General features: G+C 51.6%; 10 protein-coding genes across 10 annotated transcripts; 5 read left to right on the plus strand and 5 right to left on the minus strand.

Annotated features, from left to right (window-relative positions):
• Positions 1-8: 8 nt before the first annotated feature.
• F5J12DRAFT_813512 (DASH complex subunit Dad3-domain-containing protein) lies at positions 9-838 on the minus strand. The gene is made up of 4 exons (XM_051744943.1): positions 670-838; positions 508-606; positions 352-451; positions 9-293 (listed from the first exon to the last, which is right to left on the minus strand). Exons 1-3 carry the CDS (start codon positions 787-789, stop codon positions 371-373), a joined length of 300 nt encoding a protein of 99 aa, XP_051602655.1. The 5' UTR covers positions 790-838; the 3' UTR covers positions 9-293; positions 352-370.
• Positions 839-855: 17 nt separating this feature from the next.
• On the plus strand, positions 856-3,112 carry F5J12DRAFT_813514 (GPI transamidase component PIG-T). Its single transcript, XM_051744944.1, has 10 exons — positions 856-1,075; positions 1,105-1,143; positions 1,200-1,383; positions 1,435-1,814; positions 1,865-1,894; positions 1,917-2,027; positions 2,088-2,141; positions 2,191-2,262; positions 2,312-2,392; positions 2,444-3,112. Exons 1-10 carry the CDS (start codon positions 937-939, stop codon positions 2,869-2,871), a joined length of 1,518 nt encoding a protein of 505 aa, XP_051602656.1. The 5' UTR covers positions 856-936; the 3' UTR covers positions 2,872-3,112.
• Positions 3,093-4,785, minus strand: F5J12DRAFT_813521 (chaperonin 10-like protein). Its single transcript, XM_051744945.1, has 9 exons — positions 4,374-4,785; positions 4,260-4,318; positions 4,130-4,204; positions 3,987-4,071; positions 3,884-3,928; positions 3,743-3,826; positions 3,566-3,711; positions 3,392-3,513; positions 3,093-3,334 (listed from the first exon to the last, which is right to left on the minus strand). The coding sequence occupies exons 1-9, from the start codon at positions 4,756-4,758 to the stop codon at positions 3,271-3,273; spliced, it is 1,065 nt and encodes a 354-aa protein (XP_051602657.1). The 5' UTR covers positions 4,759-4,785; the 3' UTR covers positions 3,093-3,270.
• A 435-nt stretch (positions 4,786-5,220) lies between these two features.
• F5J12DRAFT_813527 (t-SNARE) lies at positions 5,221-6,587 on the plus strand. Its single transcript, XM_051744946.1, has 8 exons — positions 5,221-5,469; positions 5,526-5,584; positions 5,640-5,736; positions 5,794-5,823; positions 5,873-5,995; positions 6,047-6,153; positions 6,215-6,309; positions 6,366-6,587. Exons 1-8 carry the CDS (start codon positions 5,329-5,331, stop codon positions 6,440-6,442), a joined length of 729 nt encoding a protein of 242 aa, XP_051602658.1. The 5' UTR covers positions 5,221-5,328; the 3' UTR covers positions 6,443-6,587.
• Positions 6,541-9,565, plus strand: F5J12DRAFT_967791 (Rad17 cell cycle checkpoint protein-domain-containing protein; the record flags this gene model as incomplete). The annotated part of the gene is made up of 9 exons (XM_051750028.1): positions 6,541-6,976; positions 7,041-7,235; positions 7,300-7,398; positions 7,467-7,623; positions 7,693-8,176; positions 8,249-8,568; positions 8,614-8,756; positions 8,818-8,955; positions 9,029-9,565. The coding sequence occupies exons 1-9, from the start codon at positions 6,842-6,844 to the stop codon at positions 9,563-9,565; spliced, it is 2,208 nt and encodes a 735-aa protein (XP_051602659.1). The 5' UTR covers positions 6,541-6,841.
• On the plus strand, positions 9,548-11,318 carry F5J12DRAFT_490175 (uncharacterized protein). The gene is made up of 6 exons (XM_051739673.1): positions 9,548-9,931; positions 10,002-10,118; positions 10,196-10,678; positions 10,736-10,821; positions 10,873-11,105; positions 11,162-11,318. Exons 1-6 carry the CDS (start codon positions 9,699-9,701, stop codon positions 11,303-11,305), a joined length of 1,296 nt encoding a protein of 431 aa, XP_051602660.1. The 5' UTR covers positions 9,548-9,698; the 3' UTR covers positions 11,306-11,318.
• Positions 11,319-11,817: 499 nt separating this feature from the next.
• F5J12DRAFT_890131 (uncharacterized protein) lies at positions 11,818-12,662 on the minus strand (the record flags this gene model as incomplete). The annotated part of the gene is made up of 2 exons (XM_051747386.1): positions 11,818-12,440; positions 12,632-12,662. 2 exons carry the CDS (start codon positions 12,660-12,662, stop codon positions 11,818-11,820), a joined length of 654 nt encoding a protein of 217 aa, XP_051602661.1.
• Positions 12,663-12,705: 43 nt separating this feature from the next.
• F5J12DRAFT_813561 (uncharacterized protein) lies at positions 12,706-14,918 on the plus strand. Its single transcript, XM_051744947.1, has 6 exons — positions 12,706-13,289; positions 13,347-13,475; positions 13,554-13,679; positions 13,740-13,956; positions 14,024-14,506; positions 14,565-14,918. The coding sequence occupies exons 1-6, from the start codon at positions 12,919-12,921 to the stop codon at positions 14,856-14,858; spliced, it is 1,620 nt and encodes a 539-aa protein (XP_051602662.1). The 5' UTR covers positions 12,706-12,918; the 3' UTR covers positions 14,859-14,918.
• Positions 14,919-15,580: 662 nt separating this feature from the next.
• F5J12DRAFT_765077 (PIN domain-like protein) lies at positions 15,581-17,029 on the minus strand (the record flags this gene model as incomplete). Its single annotated transcript, XM_051742172.1, has 6 exons — positions 15,581-16,075; positions 16,141-16,302; positions 16,337-16,441; positions 16,509-16,755; positions 16,834-16,945; positions 17,002-17,029. The coding sequence occupies 6 exons, from the start codon at positions 17,027-17,029 to the stop codon at positions 15,581-15,583; spliced, it is 1,149 nt and encodes a 382-aa protein (XP_051602663.1).
• A 778-nt stretch (positions 17,030-17,807) lies between these two features.
• F5J12DRAFT_813567 (uncharacterized protein) lies at positions 17,808-18,283 on the minus strand. The gene is made up of 2 exons (XM_051744948.1): positions 18,027-18,283; positions 17,808-17,963 (listed from the first exon to the last, which is right to left on the minus strand). Exons 1-2 carry the CDS (start codon positions 18,131-18,133, stop codon positions 17,822-17,824), a joined length of 249 nt encoding a protein of 82 aa, XP_051602664.1. The 5' UTR covers positions 18,134-18,283; the 3' UTR covers positions 17,808-17,821.
• Positions 18,284-18,369: the final 86 nt, after the last annotated feature.

Raw genomic sequence — 18,369 nt, forward strand, 5'->3', positions numbered from 1 at the left:
TGGGGTGGCCCGGGCCAGACGGATGTTAGCTATTCACCACATGCCCATGCAGCATGGCCTGCCTCTTTGGAATGGTCTCTTTTGATCCGTGATCAGGGTTGTAGGATCTCGTTCCCACGCCGTCGATGCGCTATGCTCTGAATGTCAGGGTACCGTAGGTTGTCGTATTCACCATGTTTCATTCTGTGGAGTGCCCTGGGCAAGAGATAACCAAATTACGCTTGATAGCTTGTCCCCTATCAGCTGCCGGCCTCCTCGAACATACCGTGAAATATCTTTTCCAAATAATCAGTCTGCAAGTAGCTGAAGTATTAGCCGTGCTGACCCAAATCGTTGAGGATGAACTACTACATCTACCGAGCTAGAAACATTACATGGTTTCGTCCGCATACTGTTCGGATACGCTGATGGCTGATTGCTCGTTGATAACACCCCAGACAGAAGCTTTAAACTGTGACAATCGGAGTCAGACCATTTTTTCAACTGAGTGGGAGAAGGGGTAGCCACTAGAATGGACACAAGTCCCATCTTTCTCTCCAGAACTCTCAGGCGTGCGACCAAATTCTGATCCGGCTGCTCGCTCAGCTCTTTAGTCTTTGCCGTCAACTGCAGTTCGTATCAGAAGTGTTAGTGTGCGGCACTGTTTCAGGTCCAAAGATCGTTACATACAAGCCTTACATGCTGGGCCAACTTCGCATACTCCCATAGTACCTCCGATTCAAGGGTCGAAAGACCCGCTTGGGCCTCGTATGGGTTCACATTGAAGATATCAGCATGGTTGGTAGACATGGTTGCATGTTGAGTATTAGTGAGGACTAATTAGGAGAGCGCGTGAACGTTTCAAAGTAGGGTACTAGTAGTTCTCCTGCAGTCGACAGCACCCGGTGGATCGTGGACACGCTGTCTCCGCTCCATTTTCAAGTTGCAAGCGGCGGCATGCACTGGGGAGGGGCTCTCTTCACATTGTGCCTCTCAGCATCTCTGGCGGCCTCCTCTACCAACAACGTACCTTCCGCAATATCTGGCGAACGTTATAACGAGGACCTATTCATCCGACCACTGTTAGGATGGCAGAGTGGCTACCACCTTCACATTCACTGACAGACCTTTTGGAGGATGTACTACGAGATTCAGAGAGTTCTGGTAGATGACAACGTGTCCACCCTCGTTTAGTGCTCACATCACTACTATCCGAACAGGCCAACATTATACGCTGTTTCCACTCACCCTCGGACAAATTCTCGAGGAGTACTCGATTGCTGAACTTCACTTGACCTTGAACTCTGGAAAGTGGGATTATGACCATTGGGGCTATCCCGATGACCCAAGCGTAGGCACTGGCGCAGAGCTCTGGGCCTGGATGGCCGATGGTCCATCGTCAACGTAAGTCAAGCGTCACCCCTGTTTCACTGCACTCCTTGATGTAGTACGTAGGATAGACGAACGCTGGACAGGCCTTAGAAACGCCCTTGCAGGGCTTTTCTGCGCTTCCCTGGGCTCTCTTGACATGCGGCGTACATCCTCACCATCCACTGTTTTCCCTATCTCTTTCTCGCCATCAACCCCACACGCCCTGCGATACGCTAACCTACCGTCTGAGAACGTCTGCACAGAGAATTTGACACCATTCGTGAAGCTCTTGCCATGTAAATCCCATGCAGGGCTAGCAACACTCCTCAATCCTCAGCGCATTTTCGATGCAGACTGGCACGGGCTTAGTATCCACTTGCGGTCGACTGAGAAGGGTACGGAACTGAAACTCGGTGTGCAAGCTGTGTTCGACCCCGTGAGACTAAGCGGGGGCAGGAGGCGAGGTTTGTGTCGTGGAATTTATGACGTTAGTCAATTTATTAAGCTGGATTAGACTGGTCTTTCAGGCTGCTTTTCGATCGCAGTCATTCATAACTCGTGTTCAGTGGCAGGCTCGAGCGTGGTTCGCGTACAAGTACCCGACGGCGAGTCTCATGCACTATCACCGACGTTTGTAGCGGATGATAGTGCTGCGGCCGTCTATAATCTGATAACTCGTACGAAGGACATATCCGTGTTCTTTGTTAGGCCAACTAATGGGGTCCTTTTTTTTTAAGAAGTTCCATTGGACGTGTCTATGTCATGGCCGTATGAGCATACGTTCCAATATAGTACGTATGTTGATACTCCACCCGAGGCAATATGTTGAGTTATCACCAGCACGCGTCCATCAGAGTCGCCTTGTGCCGCTTTCGATCCAGCGCACCCTTCGTGGGTCCTCTCAGATTCACGGTCTTCTGTTTACTTGCACTCACCAACAATGGACAAAATGACATCGTAGTCGGGTACTTTGAGAATCTCCCTGCTCTGGTAACACTTTGGATGCACACCATGGAAACCAAAGTTGATGGTGTGAAGCGGGGTGTGTCGTGTCGTGTGTTGTTAAGGATCCCTGCTCATAACTTTCTCGCAGACGATTTGATCTCGAATGTGACATATCACCCGCACCATGTACTCGCGAATGGTCAAAAAAGTCCCTCAACGTTCCAAGCAACGCTGACCATCCCTGCTGCAAGCACCCTTCACCTTTCCATGGAGGTCAGCCGAGCGTTCTTGAAATATACCGAACATCCACCCGATGCGATGAGAGGATGGGATTTACCACCGGCTATCCTCTTCCCAGTCTGTGACCCTACTATGGGCATATGCGACATGCGAAGCACGAGTGCGGACGTGCGAGGCAGAATGTACACCCCCTCGTTACTCATTGACCTGCCAACGCCCGACTTCAGCATGCCTTACAACGTCATCATTTTCACTTGCACATTGATCACGCTCATTTTTGGGAGCATATTTAACCTGTTAACCAGGTCATGGGTTATTGTCCGCGTGGAAGATTAATGCTCTGATGTCCCTTCGACTAGAAAACATGCCTCTTCTCACGGTATGGTCTTGGATCATATAATAATAAAATTCAGACGGCATTAGATTGCCTTCTAGCTTCTTAATAGGTGACTTTGAATCTCTGGATGGACGCCTGCCAGTGTATCTGTATGTGGTTGTTGTGGACTATTAGTTGGACAACCCAGCATTCGTGATCTGTATAGAAATGCCTTGCCTGCACAAGTCAGACCTGCTCCATTCCTCGTTCTTATCCAGGATACAGTAGAGAATGTTTCAAGCCGGAGTGGAATGCAGTCGATGCGGCTCATAACGACGATCTCGAGTACAGGAGGCAGGAGACATTTGGAAACATTCAGAAATACAGTTACAACGTTGGGCCCCACTCATGCTTCGGATTCACTGGGTCACTTCCAAAACAATTCTTCCAGCGATTTTTCCCTCCGCCAAGCCATCATAGACTCTACAGACGGCAGCAATTAGCCAGTGAGTATGACCATAAGAAGAAAGGGTATCTTACTCCTCCAACTGCGAAAGACTTCTCAACTGGTACTTCACCACAACTTTACCTGCTGCTGCGATTTCGAGTGCTTCAACCGCATCCTGCCTGTTCCCGACATACGAGCCTAATATCGAGATGTTCTATGATTTAAGGGAAGTGAAACTTGCCATCCAGATCTCTAGGATAACCCACCTTCACCACCGTCCAGAAAATAGAGCTTTCAAGCTTCGCACACCCAGGAAGTCCCACTGCCATCAAGGAGCCTCCAGGTCGCAAGTAGTCAATAGCTTGTGCATAGCCGGCGCTCGTGGCAGTTGTCACGACGGCGCAATGCGCCCCTTGTCCATCACAAGTCCTCTTTTATAGCACCTACGATATCCTGCGTCTCTTTGAAGTCAATCCACTTTTCGGCTCCAAGTGTCATGCACAAATTCTTCTTTTCAGCACCAGTGTCTAGTTAAGCTGGGTAAGGACAGAATCAACAATGACATTGCTGACAGGTTCCCCTACCAATTGCAACGACACGCATACCCATGGCGACTGCGTACTGCACCGCTGAAACATCAGTCAGTTGTGTCGGCAATATGCCCATGAAAAGAGGGCTAGGGGTTACCGAGGTGGCCCAATCCACCACCTGCCCCTGGAAGGACAACCCAGTTGCCAATCCTGGCACCAGCTGTACTTGAGGGCTCGGTACACTGTCAAACCCTACATTCTTCATTCATGGTAATATCCTAGGTATGATTGCCGACTTACAGCGCAAAGGATGGACGCTGCGGCCTGGCTGTCAAGGGGCTCGGGAATCGGAGTAACATGTTGAACCCAAGATACCTGAGGTTTACCATACTCTGTCTTCCACGTTCCTCCGTAGACGCACAGCACGTACCGCGTATTGAGAGAAGGTCCCGTCAACCGTTAGACCACTGCATTTTGCCTGGCGACAACCTACAAAATCTATATTAAGCTCTTGTCTATATCACGGGTACGCCACTGATTTCACATTGCTCAAGTCCGGTGCGACACTGCTCGCAGTTAAGGCACGAATTGGCCAGCCATTTGATTCCTACGCGCTGACCAACTTTTACTGGAGAGTCCTTGGTATGGGCGCCAATCGCAACGATGGTGCCAACTCCTTCGTGGCCTCCTATGAGCGGCGTCACAGGCTTAATTGGCCAATCACCGCGGCATGCGTGCAGGTCTGTGTGGCAGACGCCTGTGCAGATGATCTTTACGAGGCACTCTCCAGGAGCAAGCTGCGAAGGTTGCCTCACGGGGACATCATTGCGGATTTCTGGCTTTGCTCCCAGTACGGGCACCACGGCAGCTGTTTGTGTCTGTGGGATCTTGACAGGGGTGGTCGCATCGGGGCGGGTATAGGAGTGCATGGTAAAGCGAAATGTAGGGTTAGATGTGCATAGCGCCGTGGCCTTCTATCAATTTATACTTCCCCTACAAACTGCTGTGGCACACAGGAACCATCTGATGATTCTATGATGACGTCGGCATAGGACCGATGTAAATTTGGGCGTGCTTCCACAAAAAAAACCGATTATGAAGGCCGCGCGCCCTGTTTGACCCTCGTCTGGGAAACAGCTACGCGACGCGGCTGTTATCAGCTCTTTCACACTTGAGCGAGCCCTCTCATTGGCCAACAAGTGTCTTAGCAAGTCTCACGACAAGTCACTTCCAAACGGAGGCAAGTATAACCTGCTCATTCCCTCGGGTAGTTTTGCAGATGCTGGTCCAGCCTGACCCAAAACGCGGGATCAGTTTTGATAACGACTGATACCAGTTAATTACCAGGACGAGTACAGATCCAGGCTGGTCCAAGCCCTTGGCCTGGGCAGCCTACTAGGGGCTCAGACCTTCTAAATTTGGATATAAACTGAGGCACAGCCAATATTACACCGAACTTGAAGCACAGGACTGCGCTCAATTGAAGCTTGAAGCAAAACATGTCTACAGATCCATACCACGCAGTGCAGCAGGATGTTCAGTCAACCTTGCAAACTGTGGTAACCCTGCGCGCTTCCTACTTCCGGATACAGAACATGGCCCACGAAGGAAGTGAAGAGCTCGTCTGGGCGCAAAATGAGGTATGGTTTAGCTCGAACCTCCTGCGAATGAGAAGTCAATCCATGGCTCTACCCAGCTCAAAGCAACACTGGCTGCGCTCGAGGCGGATTTGGAAGCTCTTGACGAGAGTGTCAGGTATGTGTCCAAACCGGCAACGCACTTGTCGAGACACTCACATAAAGTATTCAAGGGTAGTGGAGTCGACTGGTCCGCGTTTCTTTAACCTTGGCGATGCAGAAGTCGCCGAACGTCGAAAATATGTCGACCGAGTCCGTAAGGAGATAGAGGTCTGCCCATGTCGATTGCAGAGAACTCCTCATCTGAATCTTGCCATGCAAGGATAGGCTATGAGGGCTGAATTAGAGGGAAATTCGGTAGCTCCCTGTCGCTCCCGCGTACTGCATGTAACTAACGTGACTCTAGCGAGGCGAAAGAAGCGACTCGCCCTATGGCCAGCAACCACCTGGTGACACCTCGCGGTCGCCTCTGTCATTGGATCACCCCTTATCATCCGAACAGCACCAATGGGAAAGGGAGGAGCAGCAAGTAGGTGTCCACTCATACTGTATGAACGAGTTGAACGGACCATGTCGATAGCTCCTCATTCAAGAACAGGATCGAACGATGGATTCCATATCCGGGACTCTGACGAATCTTGCACACCAAGCTGGGCTGATGGGTCAGGAGATTGACCAACATGTTGAGTGAGTGTCTATTGTTCCTTGTTACATATCGATAGACCTATACATAATTCTCTACTTGCAGAATGTTGGAAGATCTCGAACACCATGTAGATGGTACCGACACGAAGCTCAACACAGCCATGCTGAGACTACGAAAGTTCGTGCGCGAGACAGAAGGTCAGTGCCTCAGTGGCATTACTCTGTGATTCCTGATGACTTCGTACCTTCCACAGAAACGAAATCTGGGTGGTGCATCACTTTTCTGATCATTGTCCTCATCATCTTGTTAATAGCAGTTATTTTCGCATAATGCTTCAGTACATGCATAGGAAGTTCTTTGCTTGTAGAGTAGAGTGGCCACGTCGGCTCATGCCCTAGTATTGGGAGATCGAGCCCCTGTGTTTTGCGGAGCACTATCATAATCAACCCCATCAAAACCTGTTCCGCATACCAACCCATTGTCCCGCAGCACTTGTGTTGGATGTTACGACCGTCACATGTGATTTTGAGAAGTAGTTCTTGCCACTCTTCGCGAACGACCCCGGCGACCGGAGTGGGACTGACTGCGGACGTCTGGGACTTTCACTAGTTGATATTTGAGAAAGCTACTCCAATTTACCCTGTCCCACTTTGGTCTCGTTATCGTCCATTGGCACTGGAGGCGCACGGAATTCGAGCTCAAGCCTGTTCACGCTCATCGCCTTGAATTATGTCTCGCAAACCGTCCTCACAAAGCCGTGTAAACACACGCCAGTCCAACCAAAAGAAACCTCAGACTAGGCTCAGGACAGTCAGACTCGACGAAGGGGGCGAGCCTCCGGCAAAGAAACTGCGTCCTCATAGTGTGCGTGGCCGTGTATAACATTCCAGAACTACATGCTCACTCGGGGTCAACCTTTGTTGTGCAGCTGTCCACCCCGCCCGTGTTTGACTTAACGACCGACGCCACACCCTGCTCAACCCCGCCACCTCCCATATTTTCGCCCGGCTCGCGTTCGCACGGCTGCGGGATAGACTTGAAAGGAAAGGGAAAGCAAACCAGCCCACCAGCATGTCCGGAAGATGACAGACTTTGGGTAGATAAATACGAGCCCACTACCGAGGTTCGTTGGTTCATCCCTACGTCTATTCAACATGAGGTTATATATTATCCTCGCGCGAGAACAGGCAGACCTGGTTGTGCATAAGCGCAAAGTCGAAGATGTGCGCCGATGGCTAGTCGAGGCGTTCGAGGGTGGTCCGTCAGGAAAGTTACGGAAATACAGGGTAGGTACTCTCACTCTCAATCGTTTTGCGGCACTTGATGCGCTCGGCTTCCCCTCTCGCGTTTACAGCGTATTCTCGCGCTGACGGGCCCAGCTGGGACCGCCAAAACAACGACTTTGCGCGTACTTTCACACGAACTAGGTTTTGAGATCATGGAGTGGCGTAATGGCATGAACGAACGGGGTGCCAATAAATACGTCGAAGACCTCGAGGAACATGATTACGGTAATGTCCTACTTTCGCGCTGCCATGCCTCGCAGTTTGTCCAGGCCTGACGCGTGTTTATCACTTCAGGTAGCGTTCAACCTAGCACTAAAGCGATCTTTGACAAGTTCCAAGCGTTCTTGACACGCGCAATGTCATGTTCAAGTATCTTCAGTGCGGGTGAGCCTTCCACTTCCCAACCGCCATCGTCATCACAGGTATCCCGGTCTACCCCGACGCCGTCTAGTTACTCCAGTAATCATGCAACATACCCAGGGTGCCCACAGAAGCGACAAGTGATCCTTCTCGAGGACCTTCCCAACCTCCTCCATGCATCAACACAGGCACGCTTCAAGGCCGTCCTAGAGTCCCTCTGCGTTACAAGTAGCCCCTCTACCCCAGGGCCGCCTATTGTTATCATTATCTCAGACGCTGGGCTGCGAGCCGAGCATCCAGACGACGAAAGTTGGGATGGAGGGAGCGGTGGACGCCGGTGGGGACGGCCAGACATACTGGATATTAGGAGTGTGTTGGGTCCAGAGCTGCTGGCAAGCCCATACGTTACGCGGATCGGGTACGCGTGTGGTCGTTTCTACACAGCAATTGAATTTTCGTCTTATTTATCCCCCTGCGACCTTTGGCTTAGGTTCAATCCCATTGCACCAACATTGATGACGAAAGCCCTGCAAGCGCTGCTTGCTAAGCACTTTGGGCCCCAGGCGTCTACCGGAAAGCCACCCAAAGAAGTGTTGGATGTGATTGTGGAGACATCGAACGGGGATATACGTAGCGCACTGATGGCACTCCAGTTCGCATGCATCTCGCCCCTACCCGGAAAGTCCAAAACGAAAAATTCGCGAAATCGGAATGACACCAAAAGCGCGTTAGCAGTGCTCGAAGCGGTGACGAGACGCGAACAGAGCCTGGTGTTGTTCCACCTCATGGGGAAGGTGTTGTACAATAAACGTGTGTTTTCTCGCCGCGTTCTACGCTCGTGCTAATGGCATGCAGGTAAACATGATCCTCCAAGTAGTCATATGTCAGCGAAAGAGGCTGCGAAGGAGCGTGAAATGGATGATGAGCTCGTAGACTCGTCACCGCTGCCCAGGTGGTTATCCCACCACGAGCGAAAAGCAAGCCGTGTCTCGATTGAGGTGAGTGTATCGCTTATATGAAGTACCAATGTTTAAACGCTCGTCACCTTTCATCACACAGGCCCTTGTTGCGGATTCACCTATCGACTCGGGTCTCTTTGGGTTGTACACCCACCAAAACTATACTCAATTCTGTACCGACATTGAACAATGTGACGGTGTTTGTGATGGTCTTAGTTGGACAGACTGGGTCGGCGGGGTAAGTCATCTAACAGCCTAACGGATCAGTATTTCCGTGTATACCACCCACCTGACTGACCTGGAATACACAGAGTCTTAGCACGCCCTACGCGTTTCCGACGCTCGCTTTGTCCACTTTACACGCTCTGCCGACCCCCGTACCGAGGCTAGGCCAAAAAGTATGCAAGCCCGCATGGTTCGATGTCCGTACGAGAGAACTACAAGCTTGGGATGCAGTTGGCGACGTCGCTTCCTGGCTTGCACACGCCGACACCAGTCCTTCACCCGGTGATGCAGGTGATAACTGGGGGATGGACGATACGGTGTCCATAGGACGCTGGACCCATGCGAACATCGTAATGGAGCTGGGGGGATGGTTAAGGGCCATGGATCGGTCGGGGTTTTCTCTGGGTAGGCATGCACTGCCGAGGAGTCATAAACTGTTTTCGAATCTTCCATGGGCGTCCGCGTCGACGACTGCGGGCGACACGATTGGGGAACATGAAGATATGGAGATACATGAGGGGCTTGAGGAGGATGGGGGCGTCAGGGCGTTGCATCTGTCGAAGGACGAGGAAGACGATGGGAGATGGTGGGCAGAGGTCGATGATATCGAGGATGTGGATTAGCGTAGTATCTAGGCTCATTCGATAATGGCTTGAAAGCTTCTCATTCACTACGCCTGTGGAGCCATACATCATTGGGTAAGGTTCGCTAGTCAGAACGCTTTACTCCTGCATCGTGGACACTTGGAAAGCCAGGATGTCTGTTTTCCGACGACTTCCGCCAACGACTCTTCACCGACGAGGGTCACTGAATCACAATGACAGCCTCTCACTCGCCTATGTCCTTCGTCAAGTCAGTGGAACCCGCTTCAGGCCGCATTCTACGTCCACACTCGACGAGCCCGTCAAGGGTCTTGGTGGCAACTTTCGGGTCTCAACTGTCTTCACAGCCCTACTCATATTTGGGACGGGAGCAACGGCCCTCGGTCTGTGGGTTTGACTATCGTCCTACTGCTCCGCTCACCCTAGGCTGAACGAGCCGTTTTCCGCTCTCACACAGCTACCAGTTCTACAAGTCGTTTACACTGTGGCCAAAGGAACTACGTGATGACCTACGTGCCGGAATCAAGGCCAGGAACCAAGGTGATATCAGTTTGAGTGAACGGTACCTCACACGGTATGTTTTCCATTAGAGTCCAATATCAGTCTATATGGAAGAATTTCACCCTTCTGACACTGTCCGTCATGCCGCAGCGCGTACCAGACAGCTCTTTCTATGCCACCCTCGACGCTATCACCAACTCCGTACCTCAAATTGTCAGGTATAGCGGCCGTACTGGCGGAAGTCAGCCCTAAACGGAAGGCCAGAGAGGTGTTGGAGGACGTCTGGAACAAGGGCGGCGCATCGGCAGACGACTGGGCCTCATACACTCCTACCGATGAGGAACGCATACGCAGGGTTGCCATCGCTTGCAAAATTGCTGAGCTGTCCTCGCATGAGCGAAATGAAGATGAGAAGTGGTTGGTGTGGGCAGTCGAAGAGGTGCTCAAGCTTGCCGGAGCTGGGATGCAAAATAGATCCGTAGACGGCGGCGGCGGTTCGACAGACACGCAGCAATTACAGCCAGCGCAAGTCGTCTTTGCTGAGCTCAAACTGCCTCCGTGGATGAGCAAGGACGATCTAGGTGCTCCGCTGGCTGCTCTTGGAAACGTATATGCGAGGAAGGGACAGATAGAGTACGCATGGAATTTTGCTCAGCCCCCATTAACATCAGCCAAGCGATTCATCTGTAGGTATGCCATGCCGCTGTACTTGCAAGCCATCTCGCTCCTCCTGCCTCCCGGAAGGCAGAATGTGAGCATTCAAGATCGTTGTGAGGGTATGTCACCAACAACCCCCAGATGATCTCAATAGTGATTTTTTTTTGTAGCCGCACAACTCATGAACAACCTATCCGAGCTCATAATGCGTCGGCCGCCCACTCCAGAAATCCGGCATCAAGCTGAAGCGTGGGCCCGCAAGGCTTTGGATGTCATCGAGGGCGCCGGGAAAGTGCCGCTGCCTAAGAGTGGCTGGCTCGGCCACTCCGAGGATACCAGTGTGCGCAACACGTGTGACCAGGTCTTGGGTGTGGTTTTGTTCAATATTGGGATACTCCGTGAGGTAATGACTTCAGTCGTCTTTGCAAACTTCGCTAAATGGGCCTGACTCATGCAAAGATGGATTCGGACAAGAAAGTTGCGCGCGCACTCTTCGAGAAGAGTGCTCAGCAATGCGCCAGAGTGGGTATGAACGAAGGTGTACTGCAGGCTAAAGAAGCGTTGAGGAGGGTCGGACGTACTCAGGACGAGAAGACGTCGTAATCGCTGCGGATGCTACACACAAATTGTCATACGCGGTGGGGGACTTCCCTAGCATGCATTTGGCATCCCTTCATACCGGATTGGCGGCCCGTTTTGAAATGCACAGTGCGAATACTGGGCTCTCGACGTATACACATGCACACACGGGGACTATTTGTAACCACCGAACGACAGCAGTTTTTCCCCAGAGGAACGTCACAAATCATGAACTCAGCCCGCCAGGCCGCGGAGGTGAATCCCCGTCTTCAACCGGGGAGTTCGATGTGTATCTGAAGACTCATGCATCTCACCACATTACAAGCCAGCCAGGCCTGATAGAATGTGCCTGCCTGCGGGTTGCTCGACCACGTGCATCCATTCCACCACAAAGTATGCCGTTAATCGTTCGATCTACACAAGGGAGTTCTTATGCTCAGCCTGTCTGCAACGCAAGTCTAACGTTTGATTACTTCGGTTCGCTGCAGAGGAGTACTGTCCGCCACACGGCCGGAAATATGAACGCAATCTTTTACCTAAACCGCGTGAATTCCTATTTCTGCCTCAACCGCATCTGCTAGACCACCCAGTGTCTCAAAGCGCCAGGCATACGGATGCCTCCCACCAGCCAGGCCTTCCTCTTGCGTAACCCGTATATCACCTAAATTCCCGCCCCTGCTTCCAATAATGCTGACACCATGCCTGCTTATCCAAACATTGTGAAGGCCTTCTTGCATCGACGGCAAGATGTCGTGACGGAGGGAGTTAGCGACGGTGAGAACATGCGATTTATCTACACAGATAGCTGGGTTTGAGGGGAGAGATGGATCTTGGCATGAACCAAGTTGCTGGAGAGCAGCCCTCAGCATCAAAGGGTCGGGTTTGTATGATCCGATTCGTTGGGCCGTCAGGATGAGTGAAAATGGGGACTCAGGGGTAACCGTTGGATACGCGGATCCCCCGTTTGTATATACAGGGGAGGACAGCTGGGCGTGAGTCTTCTCGAAGCTCTCGTCGTCCACGTTGGACAAGACGATGAGGGCGAAGTGTTTCTTAAGTTTGTGCAGAGCAGCGACAGTGTCCGGGAAAGGTTTCCAGCCCGCGATAGACGCACCGAAGCGCACAGCGTCGTCGTCCTCACTAGCAGTACTAGTAAGGTCTGACAGTGTGCCTTGAGTGACTTCTCTCCGAGAACAGACGCTCCGCTGTCACGCCCCGGCACCTGCCGGTGGGGCCACCGCAGTGCCACCGCACCTCGTGACCTGGCCGTGACGTGAACCGTCGCGGTGGCGGTGGCGGGGCCGTCTTTTCTCCGCACGTGACCTGGCCACGTGCCTGGGCTCGGCTTACTATTATGGTAATCGCCTGTCTGTGCATGCATGTCGCTCGCCTGTCGCTCGCCTGCCTGCACTTATTGCGCCTGCCTCTGCCTCTGCCTCTCTCTCTCTCTCTCTCTCTCAGTCGAACAGAGCGCTGATTGATTGTTTATTACGTACTTTTTGTGTCCGATTTCGTTAATTCATTCATTTCCCTGCCAGCTGTCGCTTGCCATCGCACCATCCTCCCACTGGGAAACGATCACAACAGATGCTGGACCCCCCCTCCTTGCTGATTCGCTGCCCACAGACCAGGCGATAATGGCCACTCCTTCGATGGTCCCCTCCTCGCTGTCGAGCTCCTCCAGCGTCACCCTCCCCAAGTTGCCTGCACTCGGCATCATCCTCGGCATCTCCGTCTTCGTCTCCCTCGTTATTTGCTACAAAGTTTACAGCCAATTCTTACCGGACTTCTCCCCCGTCATCCTGAAGATCTGTGCGTGGATCTGCCCTCCCCGGAAAGGCCTATACGATCCCTCTGCACGGGAGTCGTTTTTTTGTGTTGAAGCTGAACAGCTTGACTGTCAAGCAGTGGCAATGGTCAGCCACTCTACCGAGGCTCGATCCGCTGCTGAACTCGAGTTGGCAACCATGTGGGACACCTCTGAAGCTCAATCCACTGCTGAACTCAGGTCAGTAGCCGCATGTGACACCGTTTTCATCCCTCTCATCCTGATGATCTGTCCCAGTGCGAGAGCAGCTAACACATCTGTTGATGGCCATGGACCCTGCTCACTGCAGAGTTGCAAGGGTGTGCTCCCGTTCCCTACACGCCAGTTCAGCTGCAACAGGCAGCCCGAGGTCGAACATATTAACATGTGAGTCAACCTCGAAGGACAGTCGACACCGTTCACTGAACTGATCGTTGGCTGTGGTGCCCTGGGTTTACCATGCAGCAATGTCATGACCGCTAAGGAACTCAAGGTCCTCTGTCGAAAGCTTGGCCTGAGCCAGACCGGTACCAGACAAGTCCTTCTCAAGAGGCTGGAGGCATTCAGCCAGGATCACGATGCCTGGCAGCGGTGAGTCACAGCTTACCTCGTCCTTGGTCTCTCACCAGGTGCTGAGTTGTTCCAATGCAGAGTCCTTCCAGGCGCACGAAGATCTCACAAAGGCCCTCAAAATCATCATGCTCAAGATACAGGTAGCAGGAAGGGCAAGAGAGGCCCTGCAAAGCGGTCAGCAAAACGTCGGGCACTGCTGCTGGGTGGCAGTAGCAGTGATGCTGCAGTCCCATCTGCTACTGAAAGGTCGAAAGACACCCGAACGCAGGCAGAAAAGGCAGCCGTCCTTGACTGGGTCAGTTGCAGCTTCATTTCCATTCGCCGAGTTCAGGATCACTCATGCTGGCACTGTGTCCTTGCAGGCACGAATGACTCTCACTCTATATCCTTACCAGCCTCCCCCGGCTGTTGCAGTAACAACAGGTCACGGTGGCGGGCCACTAGGTGCGCCGTCAGGTATGAGCCTTGCACGGGCCCCTGCAAGTCAATCACCTGGTCTCCCCTCCCCATCTGCCGATGCTCGCTGTCCCTCACCGGCGAGTGGGGACACCTCTCCTACCGTCATGGCTACTGATCCATCTTCTGTCGTTCGCATGCTAACACTTGGTGATGGGACTGTTCTCGCCTTCACACTCGCTGACATTGGTGACCCCACAGCCATGGGATTCAGCAAGGACATCCCAAGGCTCAATTCCATGTGGGACGACACTTCCCCTCACTGGACTGGCCAGTCCACCCTTACCATCAAGGGCTGTCCGATTGCGATCAAATACTGGCCCAAGGTGTACCATTATGCACACAACCGACAATGGAAAGGGATCAAACACAACTGGACATGCTGGAAGGCAAGTATACATACTTGCTCTTGGTCGAAAGTGGGCCTATCTAATCCTGAGTTCACAGTACATTGTAGAGTGCTACCGTCAAGGCACCCCGGATGAGTTTTGGTGCAGGTTTAGTGAGAACGGGAGGCCGATGAGTTACACTCGTATTCTTGTCCTCCTTCGTGAGGCTCGGAAGAAAGAAGATCAGGAAGCTGTGTGGAAAGCGGCAGAAGAATTTGGCGAATCTTTTGATATGCAGTGCATGTACAGAAAAGGCAGCAACATCCATGTCCTGACCCAGCCTCGGGCTATCGCAAAACGGCTGCACAGGCTGAGTGATGGGCATGGCAGGGATGAGGGCGGTTCTATTTAGCTGCATATTATCTAGCATACATAACTCTGTGGTACGAGACATAGATCGTGCATTGTATCATGTGTTTTGTGTCTGTTTTTATTCTGAATCTGTGAGCTCAATGATGCCCAAGTCAAATGTGTGGCCACCACTGCTACTATTCTTCCTCTCAGTCTCGGAATTGCTATCTGTAAGTTCAATGATCTCTCTTTCAGTCTCGGAATCGCTGTCTCTGAGTTCAATCATCTCCTTGCCATGACTTGGCCTTTGGTGTGCAGAACGGCTTGGTTCCTCGGTGTCATGCTTTGTCAGCCCAGTTGTGAGCAAACCTGGGAGTGCAAACCTGACCACCGGATCTGGCATCCAGACCTGGTGAGTGCTCAGTGCTGGGTGAGTGCTGGGTGCGGAATCTGCAAATAATCCAGCCTGGGGAACACCATCTGGCATGCTCAGTACTCGAGCAACACGGCGTTTTGCAGGGAGCACTAATGGCGTGGTGTCGATCTCCAAGCAGTGCTGTACCAGTACCTGTCCTGAGGCAGCATCTTTGCATTGTGAGCGAATACAGAGAACTGAATCGAGCGTGAAGCCCTGCCGCACTGGACATGACTTGGAAGAAGACTCAGATGGACCCTGGGGGCATATGTTACCTAGAGTGTCCAAGTCTGCTCTGTCCATCTGTAGATCACAATTTAGCAATTTAGCATTAATGGTGAGATGACGATTAATGGCAGCCTTCAAATTCATACTATGACATGGTATAGCCTACTCACACCACATAGATTGCGAATACAAACTCCCTCATAGACCAGGTTCTTCAGCTTTCCGAGTGTACCAGAAGATTCAATGGCATGGACTGGGACGGGTGGTCCGCCTCTAGACCACCCAAAGTGGAACTTGCACAGGAAAGCCAGTTGTTCCAGGTCAATTCCTTGCAGCTTTCTGAGCAGCATTGACAAGGCTTGAGGAGGCCCAGGATTGGCACACGTGAACGTGATCGAGGGCTTAACATATGCCAGGACAACAGCAGGGGAGGGAAAGTCGGTTGGAAAGGTGGCGGAAAGTTTCTTACAGCCCATCTCGGTGAGGAGATCACAGACGTGCTTGACCCAAGGTCCAAGGAATGTGGTAAGATCATCCTCATTCACGGTAGTGGTCGCCGCATGTAGCAGCTCATCTCCAACACCATGTTGAGCAAGCACACGAGTTGTCTTCCATCCACAACACGAGAGGCCATTCTATCATGTGACCAATGTGAGTTGCACAGTGCCTGTCAGTGGCCAGTGGGCAAGCATGAACTTACGTCGTAATCTCCACCACAGAAGAGGGCCATTAGCAGTAGCCCACCCTTTGTCAATGCAACAGTGGACTCTTGTGCCAAACCATTAGCGGAATACATTAGAACGGACTTGTCGTTGTCGTTGTCACTGTTAACACACCAATGTAATAAGTTAGTTTGAAGGAGCTCAGCACGATCTGGTCACCTGCCTTCAGAACACAGTTAGAGCACCAAATACCAACGCATCACTATCCTCAGTCCAGACAGCATCAATAACCCCTAGCTGATTGAGGGCGGCTAGCTCTGCCTCTGCCTCACCTGCTGCCTAGAGAATAAATTTGTAGAAATGACGATGACACTGGCAGTCACTGGTCTGATAGGTTCAACCTCACCTCATGTGTCTGAAATCCGAAAGCACTAGCAAAGTCCTTGAAGTATGTTGTAAGCCATGGTGGAATAGTGACAACCTTCTTGCCCCGCTTGATTGCTGGCTTTTGCGGGCCATCGAAGACAAAGAGGACATCAGCTGGGGTGCGATACAGGTGTGCTAACTTGTAAAAGAGCATCCTCAACTCTGGGTTCTGCCCACACTGTGCATGTCCATGTCGAAATGAGTGCTGGCAACTGGCCATCCATAAGCTTTCAGAGTTGGACCGACCAGGTAAAAATACTTAAGTCCAAGACTAGCAGATTATATCAGAGCACCTGGGAACATACCTGGCATCAACACCAATCCTGAACGGATGCTCAGAGCATTTTGTGCCATCCAGATTAAACATGTGGTTGACCATGAGCTCTTGCAGAGAATATTTCTTTGCTGCTGGAGCAACTGCCTACCGAAGCCAAATTTGTGTGTAAAGTAGTACAAATATTCAGCCTCCAGACTTACCTGCCAAAGGCCTGTAACACCCATTATTGTTAAATCCTGTATGATGATGGCAGTGGTCACAGTGATGACACGCCTGTGAGCCCCTATTGCACTTTTGAGTCTGCTATGTGACCAGTATAGTATGTAGTATGCAGCAAGCTGAAACACAAGTAATAGTTAATATAGGCTCCTCAAGTTGTAAGCTTTCCTGTTATCCTCTTTGCCACGTTTGACAATTAGTTAGAGAGCCCTTTTGATTTCTTCATATTGTACATAGGAGGAGAGTAGAGGGTATAGATATGGAGATACCGTGTCCATTAAATAGCATACCCTGCAAGACCGGGGAGGGAACAATGACATATATAATACATTTGCAGCTGTCATCGAGACGGATGGAAAGAGATCTAATATTGACAAAATGAATGTGGAGAGCTAGACATTATTTACCAGACAGCGGGTGATGCAAAGGTCAACATCTTCACCTTTGACAACAAGGTGTGTACATGCTCCATTGGGGAGTACACTGGCGAAGACGATGCGGACATGATTTTGGCTGACAGCTCTTCAATGCCGATGGGCATAGGTGGTGGTGCGGAGGAAGCAGGGGAGGTGGACAACGTAGATTAAGAGAGGGACGCCTCTGGGATATTGGGACGGTGGAATGCGAAGGTGGCGGGACATACACAGACCGTGGAGGATGGATGGCAGGGGGCATGACGGTCGAGAGGCGCAAAAGGGTTTGCTGATGAAGGGGGTGTCGATTTCTTCATCAATGGCAAGATGCAAGCTGGAAAAGGGCCCATCCCTGCGAAATCTTTCCATATCATACTCTCGAACTCACTTAGCATCGAGGGATCCACATTCAGCTCCCACTGTGTCGTCACAAATGACTTTGCTCGTGAGCATAAACGCAGAAATGAAAAGTTGGAAGGCAGACAAGCCACGGGCGGTGGGGAATCGCACCTTTAGTCTTTGAAGACTAGCACAGCAAACATGATGGATGGATGGAGCTTGGTGCGGTGGAGATCATAAGCGATGATACCTGCGAAATTGTCCAAGAACGTCCCACCCACAAAGTGGGTGAGAGGTGGAACACTGGAACGGGCAGGATATGGATATGACGCATGTAACGTCACCAGATACCAGCATGGGGAGAAGGACAGACCACTGAGTGACGAGGGCTGGAGGAATTGATACAAGAATCCCGAAGACAGTGGGGGACTCCTATACAGACCCAAGTTACATGCCAAATTGCCTTGTAGCCATTCCAGTCACAAAAAATGGGCATATCTTGAGGACTACTGCGCAGAACTGGGTGAATGAGGTATCTCCAAATAGGGTTCAGCAAGCGGAATGAACGGACCATAAAGCGAGAGGAATGGCGA

Source organism: Pisolithus orientalis (genome assembly GCF_024613125.1).
Source record: "Pisolithus orientalis strain OTSU chromosome Unknown F5J12scaffold_6, whole genome shotgun sequence".
NCBI lineage: Eukaryota > Fungi > Basidiomycota > Agaricomycetes > Boletales > Pisolithaceae > Pisolithus > Pisolithus orientalis.